Source organism: Urocitellus parryii, chromosome 11, assembly GCF_045843805.1.
Source record: "Urocitellus parryii isolate mUroPar1 chromosome 11, mUroPar1.hap1, whole genome shotgun sequence".
Classification (NCBI taxonomy): Eukaryota; Metazoa; Chordata; class Mammalia; order Rodentia; family Sciuridae; genus Urocitellus; species Urocitellus parryii.
The window spans coordinates 41,002,646-41,016,985 of record NC_135541.1 but is presented as its reverse complement, the minus strand read 5'-3'; the positions used below and the strand labels follow the sequence as shown (position 1 = coordinate 41,016,985).

General features: G+C 35.4%; 1 protein-coding gene across 1 annotated transcript in view; it reads left to right on the top strand.

The window, feature by feature from the left end:
• Positions 1 to 13,782, top strand: part of Oma1 (OMA1 zinc metallopeptidase) — a 62,642-nt gene extending 48,860 nt beyond the window's left edge. The window contains exon 9 of the mRNA XM_026382676.2: positions 12,716 to 13,782. Within this exon, the coding sequence (XP_026238461.1) occupies positions 12,716 to 12,928 (213 nt within the window). The 3' untranslated portion in view covers positions 12,929 to 13,782. The remainder of the gene's footprint in view (positions 1 to 12,715) is intronic.
• Positions 13,783 to 14,340: the final 558 nt, after the last annotated feature.

Genomic DNA, 14,340 nt, shown 5'->3' with positions numbered 1-14,340 from the left:
AAAGTAACAACCCACTGTTGTCATTACTTTTTGTCAGATCTATTGGATTGCAGTTAATTTTTATTTTATTTATTTATTTTAAATTAATTTTTAAATTTACATATGACAGTGGAATGCATTACAATTCTTATTACACATATAGAGCACAACTTTTCATATCTCTGGTTGTATAAAAAGTATATTCACACCAATTCGTGTCTTCAAACAAGTACTGTGGATAATAATGTCCATCACATTCCACCATCATTTCTAACCCCATGCCTCCTCCCTTCCCCTTCCAACCCTCAGCCCTGTCTAGAGTTTGTCTATTCCTCCCATGCTCCCTCTCCATATCCCACTATGAATCAGCCTCCTTATATCAGAGAAAACATTCGGCATTTGGTTTTTTGGGATTGGCTAACTTCACTTAGCATTATCTTCTCTAACTCCATCCATTTACCTGCAAATGCCATGATTTTATTCTTTTTTATTGCTGAGTAATATTCTATTGTGTATATATGCCACTTTTTTATATATACATTCATCTATCAGCTTCCTTAAAAAGACTACTTTGGCACAAGAATTAAAACCAAGAATCAATAAATGGGATGAAATAAAACTAAAAAGTTTCTTAGCAAAAGAAACAATCTGTGAGGTGAATAGAGAGCCTATATCTTGGGAGTAAATCTTTACCTCTCACACATCAGATAGAGCACTAATCTCTAGGATATATAAAGAACTCAAAAAGCTAAGCACCAAAAAAACAAATAACCGAATCAATAAATGGGCCAAGGACCTGAACAGACACTTCTCAGAAGATGATATACAAACAATATATGAAAAAATGTTCATCATTGCTAGCAATTAGAGAAAAGCAAGTCAAAACTACTCTAAGATTTCATCTCACTCTAGTCAGAATGGCAGCTATTAAGAACACAAACAACAGTAAGTGTTGGTGAGGATGTGGGGAAAAGGCACACTCATACATTGCTGGTGGGACTGCAAAATAGTGCAGCCAATATGGAAAGCAGTATGGAGATTTCTTGGAAAATTGGAAATGGAAACTCCATTTGACCCAGCTATCCCTCTCCTCATTCTATGCCCAGAGGACTTAAAATCATGGCATTTGCAGGTAAATGGATGGAGTTAGAGAAGATAATGCTAAGTGAAGTTAGCATATTACATGGATTGAAGTTCTTAATGTCAAATTCCTTAGGTATTTTGAAAAGTATATATATGCTTGCTTTCAGAAATTAAGGGATGGAGTTGGAAGTAGAGGTAGTAGTAAAGGGATTGGTTTCATTTTCCAGGAGGAACATTTAAAACTTTCATGAGCCATTTAAAACTAAAAACACCGCTGTAAAATCAAGAGTGAAGTTGCATAAAGGCAAAAGTGATGAAGAGAAGTGAGGACAGAGAGGGAAAAGTACTTTAAAATGTGTGTTTTAGTTTTAAATTCTAAAAACTCATGTAAATAAGTAGAGAATGATTTGAATAATTAATGAAACTCAATTTCACTCATCTCACAGTATCAACCCTTTTATGCATTTGCTCATCTGTCCTTTTCTGCCCCTCCCCCAGATGTATTTCAATGTAAATAGCAGACATCAGGGTATTTTATCCCTAATTATCTGGGAGGAACAAATAACTCTTTACTCTTCATAGTTCTTCCTTAGGACAAGTTTCCTGTAACAAAGGGCAGATCAACAAGAGAGAAACAGATGCAAGTTTATTAACATGTAGACTTCATGTACACATAAGTGATACCAGGGAAAGAGGATTTTGAATTCAGGCTTAAATAACATCTTCAGCTGAAACAGAGAGAGCATAGTGAGGGCCTTGCTATGGGGAGATGGACAGAAAAGCATGGTAAGCAAGTGTGGTAAGGTGTGTTGTGCAGGTTTAAGTCAGTATCTTTCCATTGTTTAGAGTCTCTAGTGATTTACGGAGTAATCTTTGTCTTCCTGGTACAGAGAAAGACATTTTCTTTATAGATGTAAATTTTTCTAACAAAAGGGTAACTTCTGCCATTTTCAGAGCTGCTTCTGTGTGTGTTGTTTCTTAAAATAAGTTCAAAATAATTATTGTGCTAAAGAGATATTTGGGATGTCATTTTCTGGACTGTTAGTCATATTTTGGGATGATATGTCCGGAACTTCATTGCAGGGGAACAAAATGTCTTCCTTCTACGCTTCTGGGTTTTTTTTTTTTTTGGCTACCCTAGTTATTAAATTCATGTAAAACAGTTTAGTAGGAGAAAAACCATATTTAATTATATACATATGCACAGGAGTCCCACAACAATATGAAATTCAAAGAAGAGTCAGATCATTAGAGCTTATATAGCATCCTGAGCTACAGAAAGGAATAAGATTGGGGCTTTTAGGGTGGGTTGGGATAGAAGTTCCAGGAGGGTAAAGGGAGGAAATGTATGGTGAATAAAAGTTGCCTTGTTATACAGATAGAAAGTCTCTCAAGTAATAAAGTTGAAGAATAGATGATTATCTGGGCATGGCATCAACCTCCAGTCTCTTCTCCTGTGCTGTGAGTTAATCTTCCCTGATTGATAAGATTACCCAAGAAGAAATTCGTAACAGTTGAGTTCCTTTAGGAGTATCTGTCTTTAGGCAGATGGGGGGGTTTAGAGAAAGCCTTGCTTTCCTTCTGTGTTCTCCAAATGTCCTTAGTTCAAAGTAATCAGCATACCTAAGTGCCATATTCAGGGTAGCATTTCCTGAACTTGTTCACTGTATACTTCAATATGCATTTCAGGAAGTAGTGTCCATATATTCTGGAAGTGTACCATTATCCTCTTACATGGGTTCAGCTTAACATGGCTGCAGCTAACTTGAGTTGTCATCTCCATGATTACTTTGGAGTAACCTTACTTAGTTTTCCTGCATTTACCAGGAAACTGCAAATAGACAAAAACATTAGTTATTCCAGCAAGGATGAAGTCGCTTTTGTCCTAACCAATATATATGACCTCTCTTTCTGACCCAAATTGAAGGGGTATAACTGGTCTCGCTGCCACATTTCTGACAGTAATTGCACTCTGGTCTAATGATACTTTGGGGCCCAATTCTCATATACTGAGGCTAGGTTGTTCTGTAACACCTGCTTAAGGAAATTCATAGTTTTTCCTTAAAATTAAACATCTGTTCATATTTAGATATTTAGATTTCTCTGTCTCAAAATAGAGTTTTATAGTGGGTTTGTTCAGATTGCAATCCATTATGGTACACATATTGCATTTTGTTCTCATGACCCTTCAGTCTCCTTGACTTTAGAACAGTACCCCTCACTTTGATCTTGCTTTTCAATATGTCATTGACTTGTTGAATAGATCTACCCCCACATTCTAGATTCTAGATTTATTTGATTGCTTCTTTGTGGTATTATCTAACTTGTTTCTCCACACACTTGTAACTTGAAGTCCAGTTGGGGCAAAAGCATTTTATAGGCAGTGTATTATGCTTCCCATTTCTTAATATCTGGCTACCCACATGCTCCAGAGTCCATCAGTGTGTTTTCCTGACTCTTCAATTGTGCATTAGGTTTTCCCCCTTATAGCTAACAAGAGATTGTGGAGTGATAATTTCGTACCCTACAATTATCCAGTTCTCAACCTGAGCTTTCCCGATTGAAAGCTTTTCTATTTGAAGAGGCTGACCTTAGTGTATGTATTTAGGAGGAGTCTATATAAAACAGTGAAGAAGGAAATTAGACCAGCCAAATCAACCCTCTGAAATAAGAATGTTAAAGGTATATTTTTCTCCTATTCAAGAGTAGATTAAACAGGTAGGTAAGAAAGGCTTAAAAATCAGAATGATAATAAGTTACAAGAGTTAGAAAAAATAGCTGAAAAGAAAAGAATGATAAAGGTAATTTTATCTAAAAAATTTATTGAACATTTCAGTGACCTTAACTAGTAGCACCAGAGGAACTCATCTAAACTAAATCCAGTAATAACATTGAAAAACAAAGCCTCAGAAATGCCCATTGTCTCCTCATAAGTTAAGCCTTAATAGTAGAAAAACATAAAAAAGGAAAAACCAAATGTCAGGTGTCGTTTCAAAATTTCACTGCTGGAGTGAGCAGAGGAGGTAGCAAGAGCTCCTACAGAAGCAGTGCCACCTGAAGCTGGCATGATAAGCCTGACTTGACTGCTTCAAAGTGACAGAACAAGAAAGAATGACTATACAAATGTAAGATACATTCCTTTTCGAAAATTGCAAAACTTGTGAATACAGCAGAGCTATAAAACTTTCAGTGGAGGCTATAAAAACCAGAATTGATGCCTCAGAACAAAGACTCATTGATTTGGAAGCTAGAGGAACATAGCACAACCGAATTAAAACACTCAAAGCCAAAAAATGCCCCCAAAATGAAAGAATATTGAAAGGCACCAGGAAATCTAAGTTGCATGCAACAATATGAGGGACAGATGCGTTCATTTTTTTACCGGTGTCTTCATTTCTTTGTGGCATCTATATCACTCACTTTCTGCTGTCGTCGTTTAGATACTATTTCTCAAGATGTGATTTTTAGAAGACTCCCAGAATATCACGCATGAGAACTGCTGACATGGCAAAACTTGAATATTTAAATTTATGAAGGATCCACTCTTCATTGAAACGATGGGCTCTTACTGGCTACCTAGGTAAAAAAACAGTCATACCAGAGTAAGAATGATTTTTAACCTTACTTCTCAGATTCTTGAAGAAGTATGAGTCTAGGGGAAAAGACAACCAAAAAAATACCAAAAAATTAATACACTTTGGTATGATATCTAGCCATACTGATATTCTTGTCTTTTAAGATGGAAGATCCTTCATAAATGTAACTCTAACAACATGTCAATGAAGTACTCATTAGCATCGGTGTTTTTTCCCCAGAATCTACTGATGATCAGGAACTAAATCAACTGCACAGTTTAGTTTCTATGATTATATCATTCTTAATTTTATATTATGCCCCTGTTAAAGAACCACAAAAAAAGTAAGGAATTTAAAAATCAGCTGTATAATATGTAAAATAAGGTGTAACTGACATAAGAAACAAAATGCTAAGTAAAAGGAGTAAATCAAATGCACACTTTTCACAAAATATTATATTTGTAATATAAAATGTTATGATTTAAAATTTCAGAACATATTATTAAGTTATTATAACAAAAGTGAAAGGTAAATGACCACATAAAAATTAAAACAATGTGAATGAAAGATGAGAGATAAATCAACAAACAACATGAGAATACCTTACGATAAACAAATTTTATAATGACGTTTTTCTGTTTTTATGGATTGCTGCCAAAGCTATATTTAGAAAGAATTTCATCAATTTAAATGTCTCTGTTAATTAAAGAAAAAGGGAAAAGATGTAGAGAATTATAAGTGCCTCAAATAAGGGAAATAGAATTAATAAAATTAAGCAGGAATCAAAGGACAGTAGTTGATTCTTTGGGAAATTTCGTTAAGGCAACAATCATTGGATCAGTTAGACAAGGAATAAAATGAAAATAGTATCTGGAGAAGAGAAAAATTAGCATACTATAAAGCTGAATTATTTGGGAGAGTAGTTTTAGTTAGATGATGTTAATTGATAGCTCAGGTTAAAATCAGTAATTAAAGTGTGTGCATATGTGTATGTGCATGAATTGCCAGAGTAATTGCAGCTAGAAGTAAAAACTATAGTAAAATAGAATGAACCTCTTCAAATTAATTTTGGAAAGCAGTTAGGTACAAATAAATCAAATGAAAAAAAAAACCCAATTATTATAAACCCATAGAGTTTTAACATGTGAAGAAAGAAAAGGGCATCTATCCCTGATGGTGATTTACTTTGGAGAATTTTTTTCACAAGTTGAAAGAACAATTACCCAGTGACTAATCCCAGCCTCAAGATATAAAAAGAGTTGTTATCGAGTATCTGATTCATCCTATGTCATTTCATTAGCATAAATGATTTTGTTTCTACAATTTGATAAATATACCTTTAAAAGAATTTTTTGGACTGGTTTCATTAATCATCAGATGGTAGAATACTAGGTTTCAACAATTATTTATCATAAGCAAGTAAGTTATCCTTAGATTCATGGGGGTCATCTTAAAAGTAAAACTATTGCCCCCCAGGAGGAAATGTAGGGTTCATCTTTGCTGATTCTCTTTCCTTCCTGTCTGCATCCTATCAAGGAGAAGAACATCTTTTGACTTCCTCTACAGTGCATTAGGAATCTGTCCTCCTCTTTCACCACTGCCACCACCCTGGTACAAGTCACCATCACCTTTCCCCAGTTACCACATGCACCCCCTATTTTAGTCTCCCTGTTCCATTTTCACCTCAATTCCTAAAACCCTGTTTTCAATAAATGTCCAGAATGATCTCTTTAATGTGATTTCCTTGCTTAAAACCTGCCAGAAGCTTCTTACTAACTTAGAATAGAAATTCAGACTCTATACTCAGTCTTCAAGTCACATAATTTGGCTACTGCCTTCCTCTCCTGTTTTATCACTTGTTGCCCCCCACCTCCAGGTTTTTCTTGGTTCCAGCCATTTTACATCAAGCTTGTTTCCTCTTAGAGCTCCTCTACTTGCCTATTTCTCTGCCTGGAACATCCTACTCTCAGTTCTTCACACAGGCGTGACCTCCTTGGAGGTTTTCTGTGATCCCTCAATGTCAAGTAGCCTCTCTTCCACACAGTTGTTCTTCATTTTTCTATACAACACACTTTTCATGCTCTTCATGCAAAATGATGTTGTTTACTTTTTTATTGTCTGTCTCTACCCTAGAATGTAAAGCCCCTGTTCATTGTTTCCTTAGTGCCTGTGACAGTTTCTGAGATGCCTAGTGAATATATAAATGAGTGCATGGTGGGTAATGATAGGAAAAATAAGCAATATAACAGTGGGCTAAAAATAGAAAAGTTGGCAGTGGAATTGAATAGCACTTCCACAGCTTTATAGAACATTAGCATCTAGGAAAATTAATAGTTGGTGATGGGGAAAAGAGGCTCATAGGAAGTTGAATTGTTTAAAAAAACTAGCAGGGGGTCAGGAGTCTTGGCTTTGTTTCTGACCTAGCCACTTAACTTTGAGAAAGGAAATCTAACCTTTGGTTTTCTTCATATTTAAAATCAGGGTAAGCAGTATCTTAAAGGAGTTGCTTTATGTACTTGTGTGGATGAGGTTCTACCTGCTTCTCTCCTTCATTGCCTGCCTCCTTTATAAGACACTTTATGGTAAGGATTATATACCAGGCCCAGGACTTAAACTGTGACTCATGTTGTAACATCAGTTTTGAAAACATGTGAACCATACCTGGCATGGTGCAAGGCACAAAATGAACGGTCAGTGTCCGTGCACTTAGCCTGTTCAACAAATTGGGCTGGAAAAAACTGGAAATCCATATGCAACAAAATGAAATTAAACCCCTGTCTCTCACCATGCACAAAACTCAAATCAGAGTGGAGGACTTAGGAATTAAACCAGAGACATTGAGTCTATTAGAAGAAAAAATAGGCCCAAATTTTCATCATGTCGGATTAGGCCCCAACTTCCTTAATAAGACTCCTATAGCAGAAGAATTAATATCAAGAATCAATAAATGGAATGGATTCAAACTAAAAAGCTGCTTCTAAGCAAAAGAAACAATCAGTGAGGTTGAATAGATATCCTACTAATTGGTAGCAAATTCTTACCACACACGTCAAATGGAGCAATAATCTCTAGAATATATAAAGAACTCAAAAATCTTAACACCTCCCCCCAAATCCAATCAATAAATGGGCCAAAGAACTGAACATACACTTCTCAGAAGAAGATATACAGTCAACAAATATGTGAAAAAATGTTCATCATTGCTAGCAATTAGAGAAATGCAAACCAAAACTACCCTAGGTTGGCTCATCTATATGCACTTCAGATCTTCCTCAGGACTCTCAGAACCATATATTCTTGCCATTAAAGCCCCTTCTTGCTTTCTCTTAGACTATAAATTCCTTAGAATGTTCTCCTTATGACACTTATGACAATGACTAGTGTTCTATATATGTTCTATATACATTTAGCATGTATTAAGTGCCTATTATGTGCAGTACATAGAGTTAAACAAGACAACAAAATAAAAAAAGTAGAAAATCATATTCTAGCAGTATGTTAGGAAAGTATTTGCTCACTTTTGAAGATATAAAGGTATATTTAATAAGGTGGATTTGAATTTATAAAAGTAAAAAGATGTCAGCATCCTAAAGCATAATAAAGCAAATAAAAATATTTTATCCAGATATCAGATAAAATTTTACGCTGCAAAATAGATGAAGCTTTTATAGAAATATATGTGGTGTATTATAGAATTTTGCCTTGATAATAGGAGGAGAGACACAGTTTACATATGAAGAAAACAATAGAAAATCTTTATGAAAGATAACATAGTTTTTCTAGCAATTAAAGAAACAGCTCAAACATGCCAAAGTACATTTATTCAGTAAAAGAATTTACTCATGAAGCATATCATGGTACAAGCAAGCGTTAGCACAAAAAAAAACATGTTGAGTGAAAGCATTAGATGGAAAACAGGTTCTGATCCCTGTTTTTTTACTTCCAAGATACTTAAAAAAACAGACTCTCATTTTTTTAAAAAAAGAAAAACAGTTTTAGGTTTTCAGCACAATTGAGAGGGAGGAATAGAGAATTAGCTGACTCCAGGTACAGATTCCCATACCATCAAAATCCTGCAGCCAAGTATCATGTATTTGTTACAATTGATGAACCTACACCATCCCATCGTTACCACACAAAGTCCATAATTCATATTAGTGTTCACTTTTGGTGGTGTATATTCTGTTTTGGCAAAGGTATGGCATGCATCTGCCATTAGAGTATTATACAGAATAGTTTCAATGCCTTAAAAAAATTGGTGCCTACTTATCCCTCCCAATGATTTTTTAATTTCTTTAGTTTTGCCTTTTCCAGACTGTCACATAACATTCTCTTTTATACTTATTAATAAGCATTTGAAGTTCCTCCGTGTCTTTTCATGACTTGATAGCGTATTTCTCTTCAGAGCCGAATAATATTCCATTGTCTGGATGTACCACAGTTTATTACTCATTTATCTACTAAAGGGCATCTTGGTTACTTCCAAATTTTGGCAAATAAAGCTATTACAAAGATTTCCAAGGCAACTTTTTGTTCCCTATCAGTCATTTAACTTCTCTTGGGAATAATTTTCTCATCTGTAAAATTTACCTGATGATTTCTGAGGATTCTGGTGTTTGAAATATGTGGTTATCTTGATAAGAATTTGAAATCTTATGTTATCCTGATTGTGACTAAACTCAATATCATTATATTGCTGATGTCATTATAAATTGATTAAGTTTTTCTGCTAGAAAGGAGTCTGGTCCTGTATTACAGAAATTATAATCTGTTCTTTGATCAGATAGTTCTATTTTTGAGAGTTTTGCTTCAAGTAAACCCAAGTAGAGGTTAAAATGTAAGATTTTTTATACAAAGTTTTTTGTTTGTTTGTTTGTTTGTTTGTTTCTTTTGGGTAATAGGGATTAAACATGGGGCACTCTACCACTGAGCTACATCTCCAGCCCTTCTGTTTATTTTTTATTTTTGAGACAGGGTCTTCCTAATCTACCCAGGTTAGCTTGAATTTGTGATCCTTCTGAGTTGCTGGGATTGTAGGCATATATCACCACTACCAGCTAACAAATATTTTTATAGTAGGGTAATTTATAAAAGCCAAATAAAACTGTGGGAACAATTCAGATGCCCAGTAGTAGAGAAATACAAAGTAAATTACAGACAGCAACCATGACTGTTCTGAATGATGTGTACCTACTACTTTACTCAGTGTGGTGGTCTAATTATTTTTAATATATGAAAAGACTGAATAAGAGAATTTAACAGTATTTACTAAATATAGAAAGATAATGGAGATGGCATCCTCTTCTGTTCTCTGTGCATTGCTTCATTGCTAAATGCTGTGCCAGCTGTTGCTGTGCTGGACTCCATACTTTCCCCTTTTAATGATGCCAGCATGGGGCTTAGACAAGTGGTATAGCAGATAAACTTCTCACTTGGAAAAGAAAGTCGCTAATAGTTGTGAAGGGTGCCTATATGTTTCAGTTCAGCCAAGAAATTCTTGGCTTATGCCTAAAAATCTCAGTATCATCTCTTGCACCCTTAAAAGTATACCTGTTTGGACGGTAGCTCACCCTGAGGGTCTGGCTTTCTCAATTGTATAGTAGGGAAACCTTTTCTTGTTATTTAAATTAAGTTTACTTTGACAAACAGTTAATGCTCAATAGAGGTAATATCTTAAATCTATTGTATTGTGAGATTCAAAGGGAAGTAAGACAAAGCCTCTGCCAGCAAAGAGCTTCACATTTTATTTACTTATTTATTAGTTCTAATCAGTTATTCATGACAGTAGAAAGCTCTTTAATTCATTGTATACAAATGGAGCACAATTTTTCACTTCTCTGGTTGTATATGAAATAGTGTCCCACCATTTGTGCATACCTCTTTAGTTTACTTTGGTAAAAAATAGCCTCATCTATCAGATGTGCTCCTATCCCTGGTTCCTGCCTTAGCCCCATCAACCAAAGAGGACTCCTTTCTGACTTTTCTCTGACTACATGCCACTTGCCTCTACCCTACATTCCTGTGAGGTTTAAGGGGATATTCCTGTCTAAGAACCTGGGTGCCATTAGTCTGGGTACCTTACCCAAACATGGTTGAATCTGCTTCCAGGACCTTTGTGGACCTATTCCTTTGAATACGTGTGCACATAGGCCCTTACAAGCCTGATGGAATGGGATGGGATGGGATGGAAAGGGAGGGGAGGGAAGGGGAGGGGAGGGGAGCAGAGGGGAACAGACAGCAGTCTAGTAGAAGAAACTAGAGTAGACTCTCCCTCATCCTTACACATCCTGAAATTCAAGAATTTGTACCTGGATATACAGGTAATTTTGAGTGATATTCATTGAAGTAGGAGAATAGAACATACTTTATATAAAAGTTTATTATCTTGAATTATAGCTTGTAGATACTTACACACATGGTAACCAGGCCTCCATTTGCAGTCTTGCCCTTGACCCTGCAAATATTAGAGGCAGGCCTATTCACAGTACAATGTAAAGGATGTACCTGTGAGAGCCCATACAATCTTATTCTGTCCTTTAACCTGTGCTGTGCTGGTTCACCAGCTTTCCACACTTCCATCTCCCTTGCATTCCTTGCTGTTCATTCCTTTGTGAAATGCTTTTCCCCAAGATTACCATGTGGTCTCTTAAGTCTTTTAGGTCTTCTCCTCCCTGCCTAGAGTCATTTTTTACTAGTAAGATCTTGTCTGTCCAGGCTTTCTAAAAATTTACCACTCCCCCAAATACTTACTATCCCCCTTTCTGTCTTTTTTACTTGCCTTAGTACTCATCACTATCAAAAAGTCAGAAGTTGGGGCTGGGAATGTGGCTCAGTGGTAGAATGCTTGCCTAGCACGGGTGGGGCCCGGGTTCGAAACTCAGCACCACATAAAAATAAAGATATTGTGTTGTGTCCATTTATACCTAAAAAAATAAATATTAAAAAACAGTCAGAAGTGCTGAAAAAAAAATACTGAACCAACTTTTCTACTTAAATGTCCTTTTTTTAAAACCGCTTAAATATTAAAACTTTTTTTCATACAAATATTTTAATTTTAAGGTCTTCAAGTTATTCATGTGCCTTCTTTAGAGTTAAGTCAATAGTTAAGGGTAATTACTTGAAGCAGCAGTTCCCCCATCCTGCCCTCGGCTTTGGGTTAATTACTTTCAAATTGCATAATTTTTAAAATTTCCCACTATATCTCAATAGCATGCTTATGTTGCGACTTCCTAACTTTTCAGTTTTAGGCCTTTTATTTGCTTTCCACTAAACAGTACCAGACATAAGCTCCCTTTTACCACTATCATACCTGTGCATGCACACACATGTATTCAGCTCTTTTCTTCCCCATAAATCTTAATCATTTAATGAAAATTGTGAGTTTAGTTAGACCAAGATTTGGCGTTTTATTTCTATTTTTTATTTGGTACTGGGGCTGAACCCAGTGACACTCTACCACTGAGCTAAATCCCTAGGCCTTTTTTTTTTTTTCAGTTTGAGATAGGGTCTTGCTAAGTTCCAAATGTTGTCCTGGAACTTGCAACCACCCTGTAGTTGTAGCTGAGCCACATAATGCACTGTGATGACTTTTCCTTCCCCAACAGCATTTTATTTTTCCTACACTTTATAATTGTCCTGATTTTGATTTTGTTTCCTTTTCTGTTATTTGCATGAATTTCATCCCATGCTGTCCAAGTGTGTCTTTTTTCAGTATGTTCAGACATGTATTTTCTACACTTTTCCTTTTATTAAAAAAAATACTTTCAAGAGTTTTCAGATTATTGTTAATATGAATGGTTGTTCTCAGGGTCTGCTTGAGTTTGACTGAAACTATAGAGATATCTCTAAGATTTATTTATCCTTTACAGAGCGTTTGGGCAGTTGTTGTAGATACAATTGCTGTTGTTTAAAAAATACTATTTGAGCAAATGATGGTAAGTAGGTACTTACCATGAATTTATCTGTGTTTTATCTTTTATATGTTTTAATTAAGATGACTTTTATTCTAAAATACAGAACGCATTATATTTGATTTGCATAAAATATATCAAGAATTGCACTGTATTCTTTCTTTATAGGCTCTCAAAATTCGAGAGATCTGTAATTGCCCACCGCTTTCTGGACCAGACCCTCGATTGCTATTCAAACTCAGCATGAAGCATTTTCTTGAAGAATCAGAAAAAGAGGACCTAAATATCACTGTTAAGAAACAGAAAATGGATACTCTTCCAATCCAAAAACAGGAGCAAATACCATTAACATATATAGTTGAGAAAAGAACTGGCAGTTGAATTAAAATTTATGAGACTAAGGACATGTGAAGAATACAGCAATCCTTATTTTTGTGCTATTTTTTAAGAAATGATGTTCAAAATGAAAAAAAAAATATCCAGGGTCAAATCATGTATATTACAGATATTATCTAAATTCATCTATGAGGTATTTATTTTTCATAAAATAATGATGTATTTTAAAATATCTTTAAGGAGAAAAGTGTCACAGAATAAATTTATATTACACGTCTTGCTTTCTTATACTTGCCTTTGATTTGAAAGTCAGACCCCTAGAGGATAAGAAATCTGAATGTGTAATAGTTGTTATAGGATTTCAGCCTAAACTGGATTCCAAAGTCTGGATGATCATGATGAACTGGGAATTGGACGTCTGAAGGTATCTGTTTGCAGGAAATGGTTTGCATTGGTGGGGAAAGTGGAGATTATTGGACATGAGGACCTTGGGATAAAAAATTTCCTGGTCTTCACCTATGAATGGGATGAAAGGGAAACAGTCACAGGCTGATGCTGAAGAAGCCCTTTTAGTAGAGAAGCACAAGAAGTGCTGGTTTTGGTCTAGGCAAAGTAGAAACAACAAAGGGAGGAAGGAAGGTTCATTTTCATGTTGTCACAGCATATTTGGTAAAGTCATGTTATTTTGGGTTCTCAGCAGTATTACAGTTTGGAAATCTCTGGGGTTCTCAGAGAAGACAGCCACTCTGTTCTCATTGAGGATACCACTAGGAGAAGGAATGAGATGCTGTCCCCATGTTCATCTCCTGCCTACCAGACATCAACAACAGTGCTGGAGGAGGAAGATGAGAAAAGAAGCACAAATCCCCAGTGATGCTCAGAAATTATGGCATTATATACATTTGGGAGAAAATTTTCAAATATGAGTTTTACTTATATAGTATTATTTGTGCTCCAAAACTGGTAAAGACTAACACTGTTCCAGTTATATTCCTAGGACAGATATTTTCCTTAAAACATATTTTATTGAATAAATAATTTTTTTGAGAAGGGAAAAGGAAAGTAACTATTTTTTTTTAGCATCTACTATGAGTTGGACCCTATATTCATTTATTCTACCACCTTGTGAAGGTTTTATTTTCATGTTACAATAATAGGCTTGAAGAGGTTAAAAAAATGTAAGAAGACCAAAGCTATATCTGACTTCCAATGTAAGAAGAGCAAAGGTATATCTGACTACCAATCTATTTCCCACAACTCTTAGGTATCTTAAGACTAAGCTATCAAAAGATTAGAAAAAAATTCTAGTTTTTTGGTTTCTTCATGTGTGGCTTCAATATAGGTAAACATCTTTATGCCTCATAAAACCTGAGATCACTTACCTTGTCTGCAGGATGATGTTTCAGGTCTTCCTTTTAGACCCATCTATCAAAATCTGCAGTGGTGAGGCAGCATAG